Here is a 25,264-nt window from a genome sequence, read left to right on the forward strand (position 1 = left end):
TAGGGGATCATTTATAGGATGCTGATGCCATTTAAGCAATCAGAAAACCATGTTTGATCCACATTTTGCTTCTACCAGCTGTGTGGCCTTGGACAAGTGATTTAACCACTGGGCATCTCCAAGTCCTTAATCTCTTTACTGGGATCAATAATCTGTATTAAGGATTTTTTTGAGCGTTAAATAAAATAACATGTGAAATTGTCTGACATAATATATAAGAACAGAATAGTATTCAGATCTAAAATTACTGTCTTCATCTTGTCATACATTACACATATAAGGTAAGAATAAAGTAAGGAATATTAGATTACAAGAATAATTGTGGTAGTTAATTTTTTTTCTTTTATTGAAATATTATTTATTTGAAAGGCAGGGTTACAGAGAGGCAGAGGCAGAGAGAGAGCGAGAGGGCGAGAGAGAGAGAGAGAGAGGCTTTCCATCCGCTGGTTCACTCCCTAAATGGTCCCAATGGCTGGAGCTGAGCCAATCTGAAGCCAGGGGCCGGGAGCTTCTTCAGGGTCTCCCACCTGGGTAAAGGGTCCTAAGGACCCCCTACTACCTTTCCAGGCCATAGCGGAGAGCTGGAATGGAAGTGGAGCAGCCAGGACTCAAACTGGCACCCATATGGGATACTGGCACTGCAGGCTACAGCTTTACCTGCTACACCATAGCACTGGCCCCCAGTTAATTTATTTATTAAACTCAAAAATAGTTATAGGTTACTTTAGTAGAAAAAAGGAGCAGAGGGTCTCAATTAGTGGAACTAAATTCAGTAAGAATCAGAGCAGAATGTAAATTATGTGGGTGAATGATGCCTTGGGCATCAGAACTGAGCAGGTCATGGCAATACTTGTTAGAGTAGCATCAATAGGGTCCCTGAAGTGAAAACAGACGTAAAATTATATAGAAGCAAAGAAAGCAAATAATACAGGAGATAGGAAGTCCAGGACTTGGAAAGCCATTCTAATAAGTGACTAGGGAAAAATTAAATGACAGTTTAGTTGATACCAAGATTGAACTTCACTAGCAAAGAGAGTTTACTAATTTCAGTGTAGTTCTGGTAGCAATGGCTGAGAAATGTTTTTGAAGAGGACATGAAGAGTGATGATTTACATGAGACAATGCTTCTCTGATTCACCTCTTTTCTAGCCACTAGTTTTAATCACTCAACAACTTCACATGACCAGATATGCCGAATCGTTCTAATGACAGAAGGGCTGTGGTTAGCATGAGCTGTTCTGTCACCCTTGAGTAGGAAAGGCTGCCAATGTACTCCAGCTGCAATGTAGAATTGGATTTCAGAGAAAGTCTTGCTAATCAATTTGCAAATGGGATTGAAGAGGTGCAGAGCCAGAACAATGCTCTACAGATTATTGTTAGAAACAGGAAACAGCTCATGTGTTCCGGCCATGAAGATAATTAATTTACTACAGTCTGAACGGAATTATAAAGACTACTTATTTTGGAGCATGAATCCTTCAAAGAGAAAGGGAAAGCTAGACCCATGTGAGATATCCTACTTACTTTTAATGCCTAGGATGAATAAATAATCCTGGATTCAACATACTAAGTAATTAAAATGAGTGTGTCTCACACAGTAGTTCACCCAACAGAAATGTTTATATTTAACACTAGAGGGTTGAGTGGTTTACAATTAAATCACAAATAACTTACTTTTAAATTCTCACATGATTTCTCCTTCTGTATTTATTTTAAAAATTGAATTTTGAGTTCTAATACTGTATCATGTTTCTTTTCCAGATGTTTTCTCTCAAATATAATTATGTATAAATTCCTGTAACCTGAGCACATTCTCATGATTTTTGCTCAAGTACTGACTTCATGGATGATTTATGACTGTTATAGTTTGCAATAAGTGATTTAAAGCTTCCAAAGGATTTGGCAGAATATGAAGATAATATATACATATTTTTCATATTTAGTCATAAATACTTACCAATGTGACTTTTCTATTTCACATTCAACTATTTTAATGCAGTCATATATTTTATATTATGTGGCAAATAATAAGCAGCAAATAAAACATAAGTATTATTCTTGGTTCTGTAGTATCTTAAAAACCTGAAGGTTACATAAATATAGAAATAAGTGGGTGGCATTTTACCATTTTTTTGGTTAGATAGTTTTAAACAGATCTGCAAACACACACACACACACATACACATACACATTTTAATTACAATTAGTTTTGCTTTTTGGGGTTTAATTTCAGATGCAAGAAAGGACCAAGGCATAGATGTTGCAAACACTATGAAGATAATTGCATCTCTTATTGCATTAAAGTAAGTATATGAAAATATCTACTTTCTTATCAATGGAAAATGTAAATAGAAATAACATTTAAGAAATAATTTCAAAGTAAGTGGAAAAGTTGGCATTAATAATTGTTTTTCTTTACATTTGACTTGAGCAATAAAAAATTTGTGAGAATAGTTAACAATTTAGCTTTAATAGGCAATTATCAGATCCTTAAACAGTTTTAAAATTAGCTTGCTTAAAAATTAGCTTATTTAAAACTTATGAAGTAGGACAGGTAATTCGTAGCAATAGCAACAACAAAATGGAAAAATAAGGTCTCAATTGTGTACTTTGTATTGTTTCCTCATTTAGAAATACATCCCAGGCCAGCGCCACGGTTCAATAGGCTAATCCTCCGCCTTGTGGCGCCGGCACCCCAGGTTCTAGTCCCGGTCGGGGCGCTGGATTTTGGCCTGGTTGCCCCTCTTCCAGGCCAGCTCTCTGCTGTGGCCCAGGAAGGCAGTGGAGGATGGCCTAAGTCCTTGGGTCCTGCACCCGCATGGGAGACCAGGAGAAGCACCTGGCTCCTGGCTTCAGATCAGCGTGATGCGCCGGCCGCAGCATGCCGGCCGCAGCAGCCATTGGAGGGTGAATCAAAGGCCAAGGAAGACCTTTCCCTTTGTCTCTCTCTCACTGTCCCCTCTGCCTGTCAAAAAAAAAAAAAAAAGAAATACTTCCCAGAAAAGACCCCTGGATAGTACAGTATGCCAGCTGGATTAGTGTATATACTGATACTCACTGTACACAATGTATACAGTCTGATACAATGGCATTTGGTTTTCAACTTGTGAAACTATTACATTTATTTTAAGGCATCAAAGTAACTGGAACATGTCCACAGTTGCTCTCACTAAGACAGCTCATTATGGCCACTGACTTAAATTACAAACTGTCTGTGTATGTGTACTGGTGTGTCATTCTCATTATCCTCCATATCCATTTCCTTTCCTTCCCCCATCATCACCAGATCTGGGAGGTAAGTTATAATTTTGCAATTAGTCTGGCCTGAGTCACACCACCTGCTCAATTTCAAGCTCCTTAGTTTTGAATGGGACTCTAACAATTCCAGGGCTTTTAAAATATGTTCTCAGTTGATGATGGGAAGAGCTACATTGTACAATATCTTTTTTTAAAATTTTTTTTGACAGGCAGAGTTAGAGAGAGACAGAGAGAAAGGTCTTCCTTCTGTTGGTTCACCCCCCAAATGGCTGCTACAACTGGCGTGCTGCACCAATCCGAAGCCAAAAGCCAGGTGCTTCCTCCTGGTCTCCCATGCGGGTGCAGGGCCCAAGCACTTGGGCCATCCTCCACTGCCTTCCTGGGCCACAGCAGAGAGCTGGATTGGAAGAGGAGCAACCGGACAGTATCTGGCACCCCAACCAGGACTAGAACCTGGGGTGTTGGTGCCGCAGGCAGAGGATTAGCCAAGTGAGCCGCGGTACCAGCCAACAATATCTTGAGAGACAGCTTCCTCCTAATTATTCCACAAGGGAGGAACTTTTCCAAGTTAGTACTTGTGAATGTGAATGCCTATGGCCCAATATTGACAATGGTCCACACCTTCAGAATTTCCAAAGATATGACAGGGGTAAAAGCAGCAGAGTATTTTTTTTAGGTGTATAGTGATCTGATATATTTTTTCCTATTTTCTCTTGCACTTTTAAGTGGTCCTATTAATCTCAAAATCTGAGGGCTGCTGGAAAGTTCTTACACCTTCTAACTGAATATGAGTGTAGTTCCAAGGGAGGCTTTAAGAGGGGAACTAATAAAATTATTGTGAAATGAGAGATATTTGAAAAACTTGAGGTCTGAGGGAGGGAATATTAAAAACATTATGTGAAAAGTTAGTATAATTTGCTTAGCAATGAAAAAGACCTAATCACCTAATCACTCTTTTAAATGTGTACCAGTGCTGTAAACTTGGCAGTTTCTGTGTGAGCTGGAATATTATGCCTATGAATGCAAAACTATTTGAAATTTGTGGGTAAGGAATTTACACCACAAATATAGTAAAAATTTTTGGCAATGTACCACTTTATTCCATGAATTTAGGTAGAACCCACATGTTAGATCATAGCCCTGAGTAAATATTCATCTTAATTCATTACTCTCAAATCACCATCTTCTATTCACACTAACTTCCTGTCCTTTCCTTGCACCTGCCAACCTCTTTATTGGCTTTGTGATCTTTATTCAAGTTGTTCAAAATGTTTTTCTTATGCTAGCTTCTTACCTTTTGGGTCTATTTAAGTGTCGTATTCTCATTCTCCTTCCCATATCACTCAGTCTGACGTATATAGCCCTGTTGATTTCTGCCTTGGTTCCCTGATTATTTCTTTCATAAAATTTATTTTAGGCTGTTATTATTTTGTTTGTTTAATTTTTTCTTTTTCTCTTCCTCTAATGTTTTCTTCTTATTCTGAGCATGAAAGCTCCATGAAGGCAAGAACATTTTGTTCTCCTCACCTCTGTATCCCCAGCATCTAGGGATATGTATGCATGGCACATAACTGGCATTCATTGACTATTTCCTGAATACAGGAAACGGTGGACAAGTGGATCTTTTGGAAATAGTATGAAAAGATTGTAACATGGTTATGATCCGCGAATCCTTAGATTTATGTTATAATGTTATCAATGGCAAGATAAAAATATAACCGTTTTATGCTTTGAACAAATGCTAGGCAGTTTTAGTTAAGCAAATGTATGGTAATTCACAGTAATTTATTGCACAACTTAATTTCTGTGTTTTAACTAGGTATTAGGTAGCTTCAGGTACATTAACCTGATTCCAGTGTTTCTTTACAATTATCCAATTTTTTTCCAGAAAAAAAAAAAAACCCATAATCTGGAAAATATAATCTTGGCCTTTGGAATTTAGGAGGCAAGCACTTGCTAAAATTGTAGATGTTTTTCCCATTCACTAGGAGTGAGAGAGGAGGAAGATGGGAGATAGTATTGCACTATATTGGTTGAATCATGTATGAGATAACTATTCTTACTGCTAACATTTTGTTTTGAGCCAATTGGAACTCTTCAGACCCTCAGTATTAAGTAACATCAAAATGTCATTATCATAAATACTGAAATGAAATTGGCCAATACTGGTCATCCTCCTAAGGTGACCTTTTTTTTACAGTATAAAAAAGTGAAGGAAAAATAGAGAAATGTTGCAAGCAAATGTTGAATTTCAGTTGCCTTAATCTATACCTTAAAGCTACCGTTCTGTAGAGTTGTTTTAGCCTGACACATTCAAGCACAGGAATAAAAACCTACATAAAACTACCTTTCTATGTGAAATCCCTTTAACTTAATCATATTGAAAGTTGGTGCCAAAAATCTAAATGAGCGATGAAATCATTTTTCTATTAAAAATATCCCTATTCATGCTAATGATTAAGAACAGTTTTCTGTCAAAATTCTCAAAACTATTTGGTTTTGTTAACTATCTTTTGGAATTTCAGTGCTTTTGTATCTAAAACTCATTTGTGGTTTAGGAATTAAAAATCCTGGTTATTGTCAACAAATTTCAAGAAATGGAATTTTGGTGCATAGGCAAGCTTGGCCAGTGCTTGTGAGACTATTTAAGTCTTTATAAGTCAAATTATACTCACTCCAAGATTTCACCCTTATTTTTAAGGTAATTGCTTTAAAATTATTGTTTGAGGTTTTTAGACTTTATTTTGAAAATTACTGTGATATAAACCTGTAATAAGTTTTTTTGAGTCTTGATATAGATTTGAAATGATAACATTCATATTCTGTCAGACTTGAATATTTGATTGTAAATCAGACTTTGCTCCCAATTTTCTCTAGGGTTTCATCAGAATGTTTAGTGTGGGATATTTGATCCAGTGCTGCCTCCGAATCCCCTCTGCATTTCGGCATCTGTTTACACAGCCATCCCGGTTACTGTCTCTTTTCTACAATAAAGAAAACTTCCAGCTGGGAGCTTTTCTTGGCTCTTTTGTTAGTATATACAAGGTAATGTTTTCAGAAGAATAAGAAAAATGGAATGACATAACTCTTGCTAGAATGAACTATGGCCTAAATTCACCTGTCATTTTATTAGTTCTTTCCTATCAGAAGCATCTTTTAAAAAATATTTATTTATTTATTTATTTATTTGAAAGTCAGAGTTAGGGAGGGAGAGAGGGGGAGTGGGAGGGATCTTCCATCTGCTGGTTCACTCCCCAGATGGCTGTAATGGCCAAGGCAGAGCCAGTCTGAAGCCAGGAGCCAGGAGCTTCTTCCAGATCTCCCATGTGGGTGCATGGGCCCAAAGACCTGTGCCATCTTCTGCTGCTCTCCCAGTCACTTTATCAGGGAGATGGATTAGAAGTGGAGCAGCCAGGACTCAAACTGGTGTCCATATGAGATGCTGGTGTCACAGGCAGGCCCCAGATGTATCTTGATATCACCAAATACATATACTGGGAATTGGGAATTGAGGTTGGAGAAAGCTCTTCTTTTAAAATGCTATTTAATTGATTAAGTGTTTGGTAATAATAATAGACAGAATTAAAAAGGAGTGAATGCTCTTTCCTCTATCCTCCATACCATGGGGTCCATACAGAAGACTTACAGAATGATAAACACTTTAAGTAGCACTCTGACCTCAGAATCAGCCCTAAGGCATTCTGGTCTGGCTGAAAAGCCCATGAGAGCATTTCAGGCATGGAAAGCCAAGACACTGTTGCAAAAAGTGTCCTGCATGAAGGACCTCTGTGGCTGAGACCCAGTGGGAAGCAGTGGTCATCAAAAAAGGAGCTGCTTTGCTCTGAAGGGAGGAGAGAACTTCTACTTTGGTTATAGGCTTGTCTAAATATGGAAGGAATTTGTGAATTCAAAAGGCTTCCATAGCCTAGGCAGCTCATGTCAAGAGCCTCGAGTGATCACTGACATCATGCATAAGAGTGTTAATGTTAAATTAACAGCAGGAGTCACTGTGTACTAAGTTCCCATGCAAGACCTCTGTGCTCAAAGAGTTGAATTATAAGAGTTAATAGTAAAACTAGTTCTCAAAGATTTACCTCATTTTAGTGCATTAAGTGGAGGATATTCTTATAAGTAATAGTCATGTCTAAATGCTCACAAAAGATGTATCACTCTTGGGTTCTTCTTTAAAGCTAATTCAGTTTCTCAAAAAAAAGCATGCTTAAAAAAATGGAAGTGAAATTAACTTTGAGATGCAATGACTTTGAACAGCCCTCATCTCAACTATTGACAAATTTTTTTTCATACAATTTGTTGAACTCTTTACTTAGTATAGAGTTAATCTTCTATGTACAAAGTTAATTGAAAATAAATCTTGGCACACTGTGGCAAAAAAAAAAATGACCTAAATGAAAGATCTCTGTGAGTGAGATCCCAGCGGAAAGAACGGGCCATCAAAGGAGGAGGTACCTTTCTTTGAAGGGAGGAGAGAACTTCCACTTTGATTATGGCCTTGTCTAAATAAGATTGGAGTGGGCAAACTCAAGAGGCTTCCATAGCCTTGGCAATTCATGACAAGAGCCTTGGGTGATTACTGACTTCATAAACAAGAGTGTCAGTTGTTAAGTCTACAGCAGGAGTCACTGTGCACTTACTCCCCATATAGGATCTCTGTCCTTAATGTATTGTACTATGTGAATTAACAGTATAACTAGTACTCAAAAAATACTTTATACTTTGTGTTTCTGTGTGGGTGCAAACTGTTGAAATCCTTACTTAGTGTATACTAAATTGATCTTCTGTATGTAAAGATAATTGAAAATGAATCTTGATATGAATGGGATGGGAGAGGGAGTGGGAGATGGGATGGTTGCGGGTGGGAGGGAGGTTATGGTGGGAAAAAGCCACTATAATCCAAAATTGTACTTTGGAAATTTATATTTATTAAGTTAAAGTTAAAAAATGAAAAAAAAAAGAAAATAGATTTTGGTAAAAATAAGACTGGGAATAGGAGATGGAGGAGGAAGAGGGGTGGGAATGTGGGTGGGAGTGCAGATATGGTAGGAAGAATCATTATGTTCCTAAAGTTGTATTTATGAAATGCATGAAGTTTGTATTTATGAAATGCATGAAGTTTGTATTCTTTAAATAAAAGTTTTCTTTGGGAAGAAAAAAAAATAATTAAAAAAGGAAAGTTAATCTCAACGTGGGGATATTATTTATGGATTGTTTTTTGTTAGCCAGTATGTCAGTGTTCACCAGGTTATTAACTTTTCCCATCAAGAGGTCCCATCCTTGGTTACTTTCTTCCCATTCCAGGGAGCCATAAAGAGCCATAGAAAGTTCAATAAATTAAAAATAATAAAATTCTATTTAATATAATTGAGTGTATAGACATACTTGAATTTACATATTTTAAAAATATTCTCAAAACCTGAATTTTCTTTTTAAATGCATAGACAACTGGAGAAATTATGAATTTTATCATACTCCAATATCACATTGATATTAATGTGCCTGATCTATTTTTTCATAATCATACTTACTGCCTGATTATTTAAATATATTAATCCCTTTTAACTGATATCAACATTGATAGACTCTGTAAAGATCTTCTGTTGTACCATCAAAGCAACAACTTGTCTTCCTTCTTCCACTCACTCACTATTCCTACTAAATTGTCTGAAATAACCAGAGTTAACATTCTTTCACCCTTTTTTGTCACTATTTTTTTTTGTCACTATTGATGTGCCCATGCATCCATAAACCCACAATTAAACACATTTATAGTTAATGTTCTTGACATAATACCATGCAACTTTTAAGTAATGGCCTTTGTTTAATTTGAATCACTGGTATATAAAAATATTACATATTACATTAAACATCTAAAATTTAGATTTTAAAACTAGATATAGTGATAAAGTATGTTAAGGATGTATACATATAATGCATATATACACACAGACATACATGTATGTGTATGAGGGGTCTTCAAAATGGCCAGGAAAAATGCATGCTATAAAAACATTATATATTTAAAAAATTTTGGCACCAAAATAAACTTATCTTTCAATTCTATTTTTCCATGAACTTATTGAAGTCCATATCTATATATCCATCTATAAAGAATACATATATTCTTGTTTTTAAAAGAAAGTTATACTGGAAAATTGAAAGAGAGTTATTTTAGACAAAACTATATATTATCATTTTATGTAAATGTTTACTCATAAAAGATAGATCTGGACAAAGTATTTTGAGATGGGAAGGAGTAACAAGCTATAAATAATCTAGATAATCATTTGTTATATAATGTCATTAATATTGAAACACTTTCTTTTTTTATTATTATTATTTGACAGGTAGAGTTATAGACAGTGAGAGAGAGAGAGACAGACAGAAAGGTCTCCCTTCCATTGGTTCACTCCCCAAATGGCCGCTACGGCCAGTGCTGCATCCATCTGAAGCCAGGAACCAGGTGCTTCCTCCTGGTCTCCCATGCAGGTGCAGGCGCCCAAGCACTTGGGCCATCCTCCACTGCCCTCCCGGGCCACAGCAGAGAGCTGGACTGGAAGAGGAGCAACCAGGACTAGAACCCAGTGCCCATATGGGATGCCGGCGCCGCAGGTGGAGGATTAACCAAGTGAGCCATGGCGCCGGCCCCTTAAAACACTCTCAATATGTTTTGAACAGGTGGCGTTACTAATATCTTTAAATATAAAATAGTTTAATACAGATTATTAGAAATTATATTTCTGTTTGCATTATTTTTCATTTCTTATGTTATAGTGTTTGTATTTATTCCTAATATATATTCCTAAATATTTACATGTGGATTATCACCAACATTTCTGCTTGATTCTCTTTCACCATTTAGCATATCTGAAAGTATGTTGTTTTTCTTTTCATTTTCTAAATTTGTTTTACTAATTTGGGTAATACAAACTAAATGGCATTAAACTGAGAAAATACAACTGGGTCAGAAATTCTCAGAGAACATATTTATACATTGTGTTCCAAAGCCATAATGTGACTTTCTAAACAAATTATCTATGTTGTTAGTATCTTCTTATGAATGTGATTAAGGGAAGAGAGGACAAATAAACCTCATTTCTTTTTTTTTTTTAAGAGTGAGTGAAAGCAAGGTTATTTTTCTTTCTTTCTTTTATTTGAAAGGCAGAGTTACAGAGAGGAGAGGAAGAGAGAGAAAGAGAAATTTTCCATCTGCTGGTTCACTCCCCAGATGGCTGCAACATGATGGGAACCTGAACCAGCTCCCATTTGGGATGCCTGCCCTGCAGGCTGCGGCTTTACCACAGCGCTGCCCAATCTCCTATCTTCTGTTTGCTGGCGAACTGATGCTCTTTTCATTTGTACTATTCCAACTCCTCTTTAGCCTTAGTAATAGGCTGTGTTCTTAAGTCTACTATGTCTGATATTAATAGAATTGCTTTCATTTGATAGTATAAGGTTTCTATTTAATCTTTCTGTCTTCATTTTAAAAATTAGTTTCTTTTAGAACATATTCAAGCAACTTCAAAAAGTTAAAGGTGGGTGGGTGTTGTGGCACAACAGGTTAAACTACTGCCCAGGAGGCTCTCATCTCACGTCAGAGTTCGAGTCTTGCTTCTGCTTCTGATCCAGCTTCCTGCTAATGCACATCTTTGGTGGCAGCAAATGATATCTTAATTACCTGAGTCCCTGCTTCTCATTTGGGAGACCCAAATGGAGTTCCTGGCTCCTGATTTCAGGTTTACCTAGACCCAGCTGTTGCTGGAATTTAGAGTGGACCAACTGATGGAAGACCCCCCCCCCCAGAGAGAGAGAGAGAGAGAGAGAGAGATACATATACATACATACATACACACACACACACACACATATATATATCACTATTCCTTTCAAATGATGAAAATAAGTAAACTCAGAAGCAAGACAAAAAAGTTCATAGAAAATGAAATTATGATATGTTTATTTTGACACAAAACCATGTTGAAACCTATGCATTCAAGGAACCTTCAAAAAGTATGTTAATGTTATGAAAAAACTGCATGGATTTAAAAATTTTTAGACTAAAATAAACAGATCTTAATTCATTTTCTACAAACTTTTTGAAGCATTTTTGTGTAATTTTTCCTTTTTTATCTAATCTGATTATTTCTATTTAAATGGTATGTTTAGATTACTTACATTTAATGTACACATGATATAATTGAGTTTAAATCTACATTCTTGTTAGTTGTTTTGTATTTGTTTCATTCTTTCTTTATTCTTCCTTTTCATTCTGTTTTTTATTTTCCTTTTTCTGCCTTCTGAATTGATTGTCCAGTTTTTAATGTCTGCATTCTATCTTCACTATTTCTAATAACTTCTTTTTTAATTTAGTAGTTGACTTAACATTTATAACATGCATTTTTTATTTGTCAGATAATCTTCAAATAATATTTCTACTTTATACATAGTTTAAGAATATTACAACACCATACTTCTAATTCTTCCTTCCTATCCTTTGTCCTTTGTGCTGTTCATTTACCTTTACATGTTACAAACTCCACAACGTGCTTATTTTTATTTTATTTTTAGTTTTAGTTTTTTGCTTTAAATCAGAGGTCTAAAGGGCTAGAGGATAAGTATTTTAGGCTTTGTGACCATGTGGTCTCTGTCACAACTACTCCACTTTGCTGTTACAGTGTGAGTTCCTGCCACCCATGTGGGAGACCAGCAGGGAGTTTTAGAGTCCTGGGTTCAGCCTGGACTAGTGCAGACTGCTGCAGACATGTGGGAACTGAACCAGTGGAGGAAAGCTATCTATCTCCTCCTCTTATGTCTCTTTGTCTTTCAAATAAGATGAGAATAAAAATAAAAATAAAAATTTTAGAAAATATTTAAGACTGCAAAGACCATTATTAACTCCTGAGCCATTTGAAAATAGGTAGACGGCCAGATTTGGCCAGTGGACCATAGTGTGCTCATCCCTGCTTTTTAAACATTTAACATACTTTTAAAGCAATTAAATACAAGAATAGCATGTCTTCTAAATTTTCCTTTATTTTCCCATTTCCAGAGGTCTTCATTTCTTTTTACAGTTATAATTTTTTGCCTGATGTGTTCTTTCTGCCTGAAGAACCACTTTTAACATTTCTGGTATCAGGTCTGCTGGTGATGAAATTTCTCAGTTTTTACCCATCTTGAAAAAGTTCTTATTTCACCTTCAGTATTGAAAACTGTTTTCTCTATATGTAGAATTCTCGTTTGAGAGACTGTAGTTTATCTAGCTTTTTCTCCTTGCTATAATGGGAGTGATAGTTTCCCCTTAATTTTAAATCTAGGCAGAAGGGGTAGTTATATATTTGTTTTGAAAGATCAGTATAATAAAAATATTATGTAAAATTTCTTATTAGAGTCTATCTAGAGCAATAATTTGTAAAACTATTTCATAATTTTCCCAATCATGTAAAATATAAAATCATTAATTTGTTTCCAAAGTCATTAAATTTTTGTTTCATGCATTTTTTGCCTGTAAATGAAATAACTGAAGCCCTTGTATTTTCTTCTTAATACAGGGTACTAGTTGCTTCTTGCGCTGGATCAGAAACCTGGATGATGAGCTACATGCTATTATAGCTGGTAAAGCAATAGTAAAGTTATTGTATTAATCAGTGGTAGGAATGAATCTGAAATAGCTTCCAAATTTTATCAGATTTCTGTGTATCTTCCTTTTCTGTTGTAATAGATCAAGCTAAACATGATGTTTGTGAAGTCACATCCAGGCACTCCTGCCATCTGGTATTTTGAGTTGGCAATATAAGGACTTGGGTGTCTGCCCTGCAACTGGCCAGAAATCCTAGAGAGCGTATCACAAAAGAACATAAAGACAAAAAATATTTTCTAAGTGGTTAGTGGATGTAAGATTACACTTCTTAATTCTATTTTGGCCATGGAAAATGACATATATTTTCATATTTCTTTTAAGGAAGTTATTTTATAAAACTAAAGAATATTTCCTATTAAGTACAGTATATGCATTTGTTAAATTAAAAGATCATTTCTGAGATATTTATTAATTATAATGCTACTCTAAATGTTCCAGTCCCCAACCTCTTGATTGTCTATTTATAGAATAAAGGAAAGAGAATGGTAATAATGGCACTAAAAATAAATTAAGCTCTTAAGTGATAGATGAGTATTTCTGCTTAAAATCAGAAATGGCACCCATGGTCTTTTTTTAAATTAGTTTTAAAAATGTGATAAAACATCTCCACATTTTAATATCATTAGGTATATTGATTATGTTATAATAAGAATGCTACAAATCATTTCTTAACTATTCAAGTGATTTTAATGACTGAATACCAAAGAAGTACTTTGCAATCTGATCAGTTTTTTCATTTTGTTTCAGGATTTTTGGCAGGCGTTTCAATGATGTTTTATAAGAGCACAACAATTTCCATGTATTTAGCTTCCAAATTGGTAGAGGTAAGGCCACAATTTAATGCATAAACAGTTCCAAAGGATATAAAGCTTTTTTTTTTTAAGGAACTCTTTTTATTGTTTTTATTAATTTTATTTATTTGAAAGACAGAGTTAGAGAGAGAGAGAGATCTTCCATCCACTGGGTCACTCCCCAAATGGCTGCAGTGGCTGGAGCTGAGCCAATCCAAAGCCAGGAGCCAGGAGCTTCCTCTGGGTCTTCCATGTGGGTGCAAGGACCCAAGAACTTGGGCTGTCTTCCACTGCTTTCCCCAAGAACATTAGCAGGGAGCTAGATCAGAAGAGAAGCAGCCAGGACTTGAACCAGCACCCATATGGGATGCTGGTGCTGTAGGCCAGGGCTTTAACCTACTGTGACACAGTGCTGGCCCCAGATATAAAGCGCTTTTTATTTAGCTTGATAATGGAGAGGAAAAAGAAAAGTAAGAGAAAGAAAATGCCATCTATATAGTAAAATGTATTACTTGTCACAGGAGAAAACCAATCATGAAATCTAATTTACAGAAGATGTTTTCAATCTGCTTCCTCCCATACATAATTAGAATTTTATAAGCCAAGCAGTGATATCTCTCAGTTTCTTCTGCCATCAGGCTATGCATATCTGATCTTGGCAAAAGAACTGGCCTAATGAGGGCTTTTTTTAAATAAAGAAAATTAGAAATTTAATCTTACTATGTTCTTTTGTGAAACTAATTAAAGTGGTGTAACATTTTCTATAATTAGTTAATTTTATATTAAAATGCTATAAATGCTGTATGGTAAACATATTATAAAAATCAGCTCTCTGAACAGTATAAAACATGTGAGTCAAAGGCATACATTTATTAGGTACCTATTGTGTTCTAATATTGTGCTGGGAAGTTGGAAAGCATAGAGAAGTATAGAAAATGGTTCCTGCCCGTCATGAAATTAAAATATGGTTCAGTAGATAGGTTTTATTATGGGAAATAATCAGGAACACAATTATTACATATATTACTAGATAACTGTTTCATTTTACATTTCTATGGAGCTACTCTACCACATCCAAATTACACTTTCTTTGTTTTAAAGATTTATTTTGGGGCCAGCGCTGTGGTGTAGTGGGTAAAGCTGCAACCTTCACTGCCAGCATCCCATATGGGCAACGGTTTGAGTCCCGACTGTTCTACTTTGGATCCGGCTCTCTGCTATGGCCTGGGACAGCAGTAGAAGATAGCCCAGGTCCTTGGGCCTCTTCACCTGCATGGGAGACTCGGAGGAAGCTCCTGGCTCCTGGCTTCGGATCAGCTCAGCTCCGGCTGTTGTGGCCAATTGGGATGAGAACCAGCAGATAGAAGACCTCTCTCTCTCTCTGCCTCTCTTTCTCTCTCTGTGTAACTCTGAATTGCAAATTAAAAAAAAAATATTTTATTCAAAGGCAGAGTTGAGAGAGAGAGGAGACAGAGATCAATCTTCCATCTGCTGGCTTACTTCCCAAACTACTAGTGAGTACAGGTGGGCCAGACTGAAGCCAGGAGCCAGGAGCCTCCTCAGGATCTCCTACTTGGGTTGCAAGGGCCCAAGGACTTGGGCCATCTTCCGGTGCTTTCCCAGGCCATAGCAGGGAGCTGGATTGGATGTGGAGCAGCAGTGACTCAAACCAGTGCCCATATGGTAGGCCAGCAATGCAGATGGTAGCTTAACCCACTATGGCACAATGCCAGCCCCTTGAATTACATTTTCTTCAGCATGAATACAATACAATATATCTATACCTTTTAATGTATTTGTATATTATTTTCAAACTAATAAGCAGGCACTGTATTAGCTTTTTCTTGTTTCCTAAATAGTTTAGAACATCATACATGTCTTACAGTTCTTCTGAATTCTGTCCCTAATGTGTATTACTTTTTAAAAATTTATTTTTCAACATAGACTTTTTGATTGAGTTATATGTAATCTGTTCACTTCATGATTTCTTTTGTTGCTTTGCTGTTTGGTTGTGGTAGTTTATATGGATCTTGAGAACTTTTCATGGCATATCACTTGGAATATAACTAACATGTAAAATTTATTCCACAAATAGTTTTGCACTATGGTCTAGGGTTGGTGTTGCAGGCCATGCAAAAATAACTTATTTTAGCTTGTATGTTCTTTTAAAAATTTATGTATTTTCATCTTATTTGAAAGGCAGAGAGACAGATGGAAAGAGATCTTTTATCTTCTGGTGTATTCTCTAAATGTCTGTTAACAACCAGGACTAGATCAGGAAGAAGCCAGTAACCTGAAATTCAGTCTGGGTCTCCTTCTTGGATGGCTGGGATCCAAGTCCTTGAGTCATCCTGTGCTGCCTCCCAGGGTGCACATCATCAGGAAGTTGGCTCAGAAATAGCATAGCCAGGACTTGAACCAGGCACTCTTGACAGGTGATGCAGAAGTACTAAGAGGCTACTTAACCACTGTGTCAAATGACTGTCACTGTTTTTTTGTTCTTCATATCATGGATCACTCGTACCTTCTTGAGCCTCTTTTTACCTTATTCATATAGCATTCTTTCTTGGCTGCCTTGAAGCCAGGAGCTAGGAGCTGGGTCCCGGTCTACCATGTGGTATAGGGGCCCAAGTACGTGGGCCAACTTCAACTGCTTTCCAAGGCACATTAGCAGGGAACTGGATCAGAAATGGAGCAACCAGAACTTGATACTCATATGGGATGCCGACAATGCAGACAATGGCCTAACCTGCCATGCCAGAGTGCTGGCCCCTCCAAAAACATTTTTAATATCAAAATTTATCTTTTAATTCCATTTTCCATGAACATTTTGAAGAAGATTTGTATCTATCATGTATTTCATGTCTGCTTGTTACACTTGCTTTTTCTCTCTTATTTAGTTGTTGATACTATACATCTTTAAAAATTTTTTTATTAACACAAAGAGAACAGATTTCATGTATTTAATAAGAACAATTCTAAGATAACCATACTGTCTTCCCTCCTCCTCTCCATCCCACAATCCCCCTTCTTCCTTTCATTCTTTTTCTTTAATTTTTGCAAAAACATAATTTCAATCCACTATATAATTGCAACCTTAATGTACCACTAACCATAACATTCACCAAGTAAAAAGCCAAAGGACCACAGTTCCACATGAGTATAAACAAGAGCTAAAAGCAACAATCCTCACAAGATGTCTGTTTCATTCCTATACATTTTTTGCATTCTGTATTTTTTATTTTCATTTTTAACTTTTATTTAATAAATATAAATTTCCAAAGTACAATTTTGGATTACAGTGGTTTTTCGCCCCCCATAACTTCCTTCCCACCCACAACCATCCCATCTCCTGCTGCCTCTCCCATCCCATTCATATCAAGATTCATTTTCAATTATCTTTACATACAGAAGATCAATTTATACTAAGTAAGGATTTCAACAGTTTGCACCCACACAGAAACACAAAGTGTAAAATACTGTTGGAGTACTAGTTATACCATTAATTCTCATAGTACAACACATTAAGGACAGAGATCCTATATGGGGAGTAAGTGCACAGTGACTCCTGCTGTAGACTTAACAATTGACACTCTTGTTTATGAAGTCAGTAATCACCCAAGGCTCTTGTCATGAATTGCCAAGGTTATGGAAGCCTCTTGAGTTTGCCCACTCCAATCTTATTTAGACAAGGTCATAGTCAAAGTGGAAGTTCTCTCCTCCCTTCAAAGAAAGGTACCTCCTCCTTTGATGGCCCGTTCTTTCCGCTGGGATCTCACTCACAGAGATCTTTCATTTAGGTTTGTTGTTGTTTTTTTTTTTCCAGAGTGTCTTGTCTTTCCATGCCTAAAATACTCTCATGGGCTCTTCAGCCAGATCTGAATGCCTTCAAGGCTGATTCTGAGGTCAGAGTGCTGTTTAGGACATCTGCCATTCTATGAGACTGCCGTGTATCCTGCTTCCCATGTTGGATCATTCTCTCCTTTTTTAATTCTATCAGTTAGTATTAGCAGACAATAGTGTTATTTATGTGATCCCTTTGACTCTTAATCCTATCATTATGATCAATTATGAACTGAAACTGGTCACTTTGACTAGTGAGATGGCCTTGGTACTTGCCACCTTGATGGGATTGAATGGAATCCCCTGGCACATTTCTAACTCTACTGTTAGGGGTAAGTCCGATTGAACATGTGCCAAACTATACATCTCCTCCCTCTCTTATTCCCACTCTTATATTTAACAACAGATGCAGGCAAGGATGTGGGGAAAAAGGGACACTAACTCACTGTTGGTGGGAATGCAAACTGGAAAAGCCACTATGGAAGTCAGTCTGGAGATTCCTCAGAAACCTGAATATAACACTACCATTCAACCCAGCCATCCCACACCTTGGAATTTACCCAAATTAAATTAAACTGGTAAATAAAAAAGCTGTCTGCACCTCAATGTTTATTGCAGCTCAATTCACAATAGCTAAGACCTGGAACCAACCTAAATGCCCATCAACAGTAGACTGGATAAAGAAATTATGAGACATGTGCTCTATAGAATACTATACAGCAGTAAAAAAGGATGAAATCCAGTCATTTGCAACAAAATGGAGGAATCTGGAAAGCATCATGCTGAGTGAAATAAGCCAGTCCCAAAGGGACAAGTATCATATGTTCTCCCTGATCGGTGACAACTAACCAAGCACCTAAAAGGAAACCTGTTGTGAAATGGACACTATGAGAAACAATGACTTGATCAGCCCTTGCTTGTCCTGACTGTTGAGGAACAACTTAATACTTTATCTCTTTTAGTATCTTTTTGTTCTACTTAATACTATTGGTTGAACTCTTTAATTAACACACAATTATTCTTAGGTGTTTTAATTTGCATTCTGTATTAACTACCACATATCAGAGAAAACATATTTATCTTTTTGAGACTGGCTTATTTCACTAAACATAATGGTTTCTAGTTGTTTTTCACAAAAAAACAGGATTTTATTCTTTTTTATGTCAGAGCAGTATTCCATAATGTATATATACCACATTTTCTTTATCCAGTCATCAGTTGATGGACATCCGGGTTGAATTCATATGTCCCACTGTCCTATATATAGGACACCTATAAAAACCTAAATAGAGCAATAAATATACCACTTATGTTTGCTTTAAAATAAATATATTGTCAGTGAAATATTTGCAGAATTGAAAACTTGGCACTTAATAGATTAAATGTTTACAAATGAATGTATGAGGAAAGGGATGAACAGATCTAACAGGGAAGTGAGGCTCTTAGGATTTTATAAAAATCATGAAGAATAAATGGCAAAAAAAAGTAGTAGAAATAAGAATCATTAAATTTCATAGAAGTATTAGCATTTGCTGCTGGGGTTTGGAGCGCAGGAAAGGAAAACACTGACACTTAACCTAGTCATGGACTTGAACTCTGAGGAAAGTACTAGAAGTTAGGAAAGTAGAAAAAATAGTCATAGGTAGAATATACTGCCCAACTGTGTTGTTATTGCCTTTTAAAGTTTTTCCCCTTTCTTGGTTAACACTTGTATTATACTTGTTTTTACAGACGATGTATTTCAAAGGCATTGAAGCAGGCAAGGTTCCGTATTTTCCTCATGCAGATACCATCATCTATTCCATCTCTACGGCAATTTGCTTCCAGGCAGTAAGTATAGCTTTTTGAAATGAGAAATAGCATGATTTTGTTTCTAATGTCCTTTAGGCCAGTGAAGGGAAAACAAAAAGTCTGGGAACGTTTCTGTTTATGATGTTTTTTTATTATTATTATTTTTATTTATTTATTTATTTTTTTGACAGGCAGAGTGGACAGTGAGAGAGAGAGAGACAGAGAGAAAGGTCTTCCTTTGCCGTTGGTTCACCTTCCAATGGCTGCCGTGGCCAGCGCGCTGCGGCTGGCGCACCTCGCTGATCCGATGGCAGGAGCCAGGTGCTTCTCCTGGTCTCCCATGTGGGTGCAGGGCCCAAGCACTTGGGCCATCCTCCACTGCACTCCCGGGCCACAGCAGAGAGCTGGCCTGGAAGAGGGGCAACTGGGACAGAATCCGGCGCCCCAACCGGGACTAGAACCCGGTGTGACGGCGCTGCAAGGCGGAGGATTAGCCTGTTGAGCCACGGCGCCAGCTCTGTTTATGATGTTTTATGCTATTTTTTTTCCCCCAGTGAACCAGCTTGTGTGTTTCAAATCATTGAACATGGTAACTTAATGGACCAGGTGCTGTTTTATGGGCAGACCAATTTTTAGTTTTAAATATAGTGCAATTTATATTAGTACTTCAGTACCTCGAATAGAATGCCCCAATAATTATCTTTCATCAATTAAAAAAAACGATAATAAGATAAATGTGAGTAGTTGCATTTCCCCAATAACACTGAGGAAATGAGGATAGAAGGAAAACTAGTTTAATAGAAGCACTGTTTAATCTCTTTAAATTCTGCAATCATCATTATGATATTCATGTTTTTAGAGCTGTTGCAAAATTTTTGGGAGAGTTTATATCTGCCCTTTCTTGCAGGAATGCTGCTAGGTTGATTAAGTCATTAAAACTAGTGAAGTATCAGCTCTTTAATGTGTACTCAGAAAATGCTTCTTGATGATAATGAATATCCATCCAATTATTATTTCAAATGCAGCATTTCTGCTTGAAGACATATTTACAAAGATTCTTGAAATCAACTTAAACATAAATACAGGTTTTTTATTACTATCACATTTTCAAGATATAATGAACAAAAAGGTAAAGATAAAGTATTGCTTAAGACTGTTGACAGTTTTGTATTTACTAAAGGAAGTCTCAAATTGAATAATCTTAGGCTGTCATGGAAGTTCAGACCTTGCGACCATCTTACTGGAAATTCCTTTTAAGGCTCACCAAGGGCAAGTAAGTGATTAAAATGTTTTAAATACTCAAAAGGAAAAAACAGTTCTCATAAAAAGATTATGAATTTTTTGTCTCCTTAAGGGAATGTTCTTTCAGTGCTAGAGTGAGTTTTATATATAAATTAAGTATGACCAACTTAATACCATGAAGCATTCCTTAGGCAAACATTCTTTTTCTCTATAATACTTTAGTTTAAGTGTTCCAGATTAATACCATATTGGTATGATAACTGCTCATTAGTTGCCACATAAATACTTAAGATTTTTTGAATCTTTGATCTCATCTTTTTGATTAGAAAGTTAGATTCATTAAAGTTTATTTCTATATAATAACAGATTTTTTTTTCCATTTGGAAAACTAATTATATTCTGTTATCTGATGTTGTAAGTGTTCCTTCTTCTGCCTTTCTCATCTTTTTTATTCCCCTTCCTGATCTTAATCTAATTCTTTAGAAGGTAGTTTGCCCTAATACAAAGAGCATGGACAGACCTATGTTTGACTCCATCTCTGATACCTTCTGCTGTGTTATTGTGGCAAAGTTAACTTACTCTCACAAACCAAGGTGTCTTTTTCTCTGCAATAGAACAGTGATACATACAAAGTATGGTTATGGGAAAATTAAGATGTTTATAGTAGTTCTTAGCACTTAGTATATGCTCAGTAAATCATAGCTGCTATATTACTGTCATTACTAATAAAAATAATAAGTGCTTATCTAGTGCTTACACATATGGTTTTAAGTATGTACACAATATATATATTTATGTTAGTACTTAAAATAGCTCTATGAGATATGTGCTACTATTATCCTTGTTTTACATATAAGGAAACTGGGTTTCACAGAGAGGTTAGCTAGCTTATCAGAGTCACACAGCTAATACATCAATGAAGGAGATGCAAGGCCAGCAGTCCAGCCTAAGAAATCTTACTCTTAGCGATGACACTATATATTCTTTATATTATTGTGTTATAATTTTTTGCCATATAGTTTTGTGCACTTTAGTGAGTTTTACCCACTGATAATTTTAGAGTAGATCTTAATTTGGAAAATAACTAAAAGACACATTTATTGGCTCTGGGAATAAGGATGCAGGCTGATGATTCGAAATTAATTTCCTTCTGCTGTCTTCTTTAGAAGGAACTGCTTGTGAATAGGCACAAGGATTCAGAAGGTCTTGCCTGCTTATTCGCTAAACATGTGTTTTTTAGAAATTTTATGTTCCTTCAGTCACAATAGAAAACCTGAGCGTAGGATTTTCCTCTTATGTTTATTAAAAATGTGAAACTTAGGTGCTCTTTGCTTTTTAATCACTAAATATTTACATATTTGGTTACACTTTCTTATGATTATAAGACATTAAGATGTCAATTTTGACATTACATTACATTACATTAAAATTACATTCAGTACATTTGCCTCATCAGTAAATGTTAGTTTATTCATTATTTATTTAGTTTCCTGTAATTTCATTCATCAGAAGAAAAATTCACCTAATTGTTTATTTGACATAGTCTATTGGAAGCTAGATTTTTAGAAGGGTTTGAAGGAACGGTTGTGATCCCTGGGGCTCCAAGTCTCTTTAAATGCAATAGGAGGTAGTGGTGGCCATTGTATAAATGCCTGCATCCCATATCAGAATGCCTAGGATCAAGTCCCACGTTCACTTTTTTTTTTTTTTTAAAGTATACATGTGACCTTTGTATTTGCCAATGGGTTTAAATCTTTTGTTTTGTCAACATTTCCTATTTTCCTGTTCTATGAAACTAAGTCAAATTAAGTAAATACTTTCATTTTGTACACTCCATCAAATAATTCTTTACTGTATCCTGTTTTACAGATTTGCTGTCATGAACCGGAAAGTCCTTGATGTTTTTGGTACTAGTGCATCTAAACACTTTCAGGATTTCACTCCCAGGTTGGATCCAAGATACACAACTGTACCTCCAGAGTTGCCTACAGAGTTTTCTTGAAGATAACTGTAACTTATCAATGTGACTAAATGTTTCATCATTGTATCCTGAAGAGTTAATTATGTTGAACACAAAGAAGGGGGCCCAAGCTCAAACTTCAGTGTTATTTCAATGAGATATGTTCTTTGTTTTCTTACCAATCAGAAATACAGAAGCTTTTTAGGAAGGTGTTGCTTAATAATTAAGCTTCCCCTGTAGCCAGAATCTGATTCTGGATCACTGTAGTAGTTGACATTATGATATATTATCGATTAAATTATGTCCATAAGCAATATTAAATCTATATAGAAATATAATAACAAATAAGAATATGCTTAAAATTACTTTGAAAGATGTCTTTAGTTCATTCCAATATTATTCTTGGTTAAAACTAAGAATATTTCCGCATTATAGGATTTACAAAGGATCACGGGTACATGGATTTGATCTGTATTTTTTTTTAAACCTTTGAATGAGTATCTGTAGTAGTGGAATGTTATAGATTTGAAGTAACTGTCCACAGATGCTGCTGCTTTAGTTTAGAGCAACTCAGTTGGAGAAAAGTGGCCATTCTTACTTCAGGGATGCAAAGGTGGGTCTTAGAGCATTTGGATAGATATTGTGGTATCCATGGTCTTTTTCAGCTCATAACATCATCTCTCCCCTTGATCAGTTGGGCTGTTTGCCTTTAGTACCTGTGTACTAAGGACAGGTTAGGAACAAATGGAAACTGACACATTTGATATAGTTGAAACAGATGTTTAATCTTTTATAGTAGCATTGCACTTGAATATTTAAAAACAAAACTTTGAAATCTGTAGGTTTGCATTTATTAGGACTGAATTCTTTATAGTTCAGTCTGTATGACATTTATAGAAGGGATCAAAATCCTACGGAACAAAAAGCATTTTGGTGAATTTGGCAGTTTGTGCTCTTTCAACTGTTTCACCTACATACTGGATGTTTTACAACTAAAAATAAGATAAAGGTCCAACAGTTATTAAGAAGTGCATTTTATTACTAATTAGATTCAGGTTCTCCAGCCTTCTTTAAAAAATGGTCATTGCCCTTTTTACTCTGGAATAAAGAAGTGACAAAATATAGTCATTGTCTAATATGAAAGTTCAGGAAAGCTGTGATTGAAATATAATCACTATTTCAAGTTCAGGGAAAAGTTATACTTTTCTAAGTTAATTAAAGGCTTAAGTTGTGATATTTGCAGTTAATTATAACATACAGGAATGATTTTTTTAATATAATTTTGTTGCTGAAAAGTTTTTAGGCCATTGTATGTTATGCAATACAACTTGTGTTGCAACAGGAATTATACCCCAGACTTTAAAAAGGTTTAATCCCCAGTATTCAATTTCATCAAGCTTTCATTACTTCTGTTTGTATGTAATCCTATTCTTGGTTGTTATGGTAAATTGCAACCCAACAAAAAGACACAGGTACCATGGTAGCAGAGAGAACCATTTAAATTTGATCAAAATTTTGCATTGAGATTAACTTTTTAGAATTGATCTGTTCACTTGGCAATACTGTTCAAAAATCATTCTTGTTTCAGATTTCAATATCATTTAATAATTTAGTCTTCAGTTTTTACTCACTGGAATCAAAATGATGACTGTTACTGTGTTTACTTTTTCAAATGAAGTATTAAAGCACTGAGAAAGTTCTGCTACTTGTACCTCGTTTTCTCTATTCAGAAATTGTGTTTAGAATATTTTTCCTGTCAAGTTAAAATATACATTTTAATCCATAAATTATTATTTTCACTGACATTAAAAGATTGTGATATTGAAAGACAGATTCTACTGAAACTTTCTGAGATTGTTTAGTAAAATTTTGCTGGTCAAAAAAGTGCATGTCTGTGATTTTTTTCTTTTACAAATTGTAGTCAATTTAAAATATTACATAAAATGCATAATTAAATAATCATCATGAAGCAAAATATAGTAGTGTACATACAGCTTGTGTGAACAGTTACCTCATTTTCAGTAGTGAATTGAAAAGTTCACTTTAATTTCATTGAGACAGACTGTAAAGTGTAGCTGTTCAAGCACACACAAAGAACCTTTGTGTTCATGAAAACAATAAAGTGAGTATTTTTCTACCTCTACCTAATTAGATACTGATTTACGACTTCATGGTATCATAAAGTCACATATATCTCTCCATTCCACAGCATCTTTTTTTAGTTCATTTAAACTCTGAAGAAATATCTTTTCTAAATTTCCGTCAGAACTGATTATAGTAAACAATAGTGTGCCCCCTTAGTCTTTCTGAATCTTCATGCAGATTGAAAAACAGTGCATTTGGAGCAGTAGTGATATGGCCTTTTCATTGCCATTTCCTGAAGCAATCTAATCATAAAGATAGTACCAACCAGTAAAGATTGCGTTTTCAGGACAATAAATTTTCTCCAATACATTAGATTCTTACCTGTTTTTCATCAGATTGTGATAATTTTATTATTCATTTCTGAAATAATATCTTTGTTTCAGTTGTCTTTTTTTTAATAAATCCTACATGTAATATTTTTCTTGATCTATAAATTTAGTTGCCACTCTATTGAAACTATCTTTGGATTCTTTGCTTTCGGATTTTATAATTCACTTTTATCTGGAATGAAACTTTCTTTTGTGATGAAATCCAAAGGAAATGATTTTAACATATTCCTTTCTTGTTACACCAGAGTATTCC

General features: G+C 35.5%; 1 protein-coding gene across 3 annotated transcripts in view; it reads left to right on the forward strand.

The window, feature by feature from the left end:
- Positions 1-24,421, forward strand: part of TMEM135 (transmembrane protein 135) — a 305,852-nt gene extending 281,431 nt beyond the window's left edge. For 2 of the 3 annotated variants that reach the window (XM_062196847.1, XM_062196848.1), the window contains 7 exons: positions 2,234-2,303; positions 6,136-6,303; positions 12,822-12,885; positions 13,658-13,734; positions 19,276-19,374; positions 20,541-20,608; positions 22,447-24,421. In XM_062196847.1, the coding sequence (XP_062052831.1) occupies positions 2,234-2,303; positions 6,136-6,303; positions 12,822-12,885; positions 13,658-13,734; positions 19,276-19,374; positions 20,541-20,608; positions 22,447-22,579 (679 nt within the window). In that variant the 3' untranslated portion in view covers positions 22,580-24,421. The remainder of the gene's footprint in view (positions 1-2,233; positions 2,304-6,135; positions 6,304-12,821; positions 12,886-13,657; positions 13,735-19,275; positions 19,375-20,540; positions 20,609-22,446) is intronic. The other variant, XM_062196849.1, reaches the window with a different exon arrangement.
- The last annotated feature ends 843 nt before the right edge of the window (positions 24,422-25,264 follow it).

Source organism: Lepus europaeus, chromosome 7 (assembly GCF_033115175.1).
Source record: "Lepus europaeus isolate LE1 chromosome 7, mLepTim1.pri, whole genome shotgun sequence".
Lineage (NCBI taxonomy): Eukaryota > Metazoa > Chordata > Mammalia > Lagomorpha > Leporidae > Lepus > Lepus europaeus.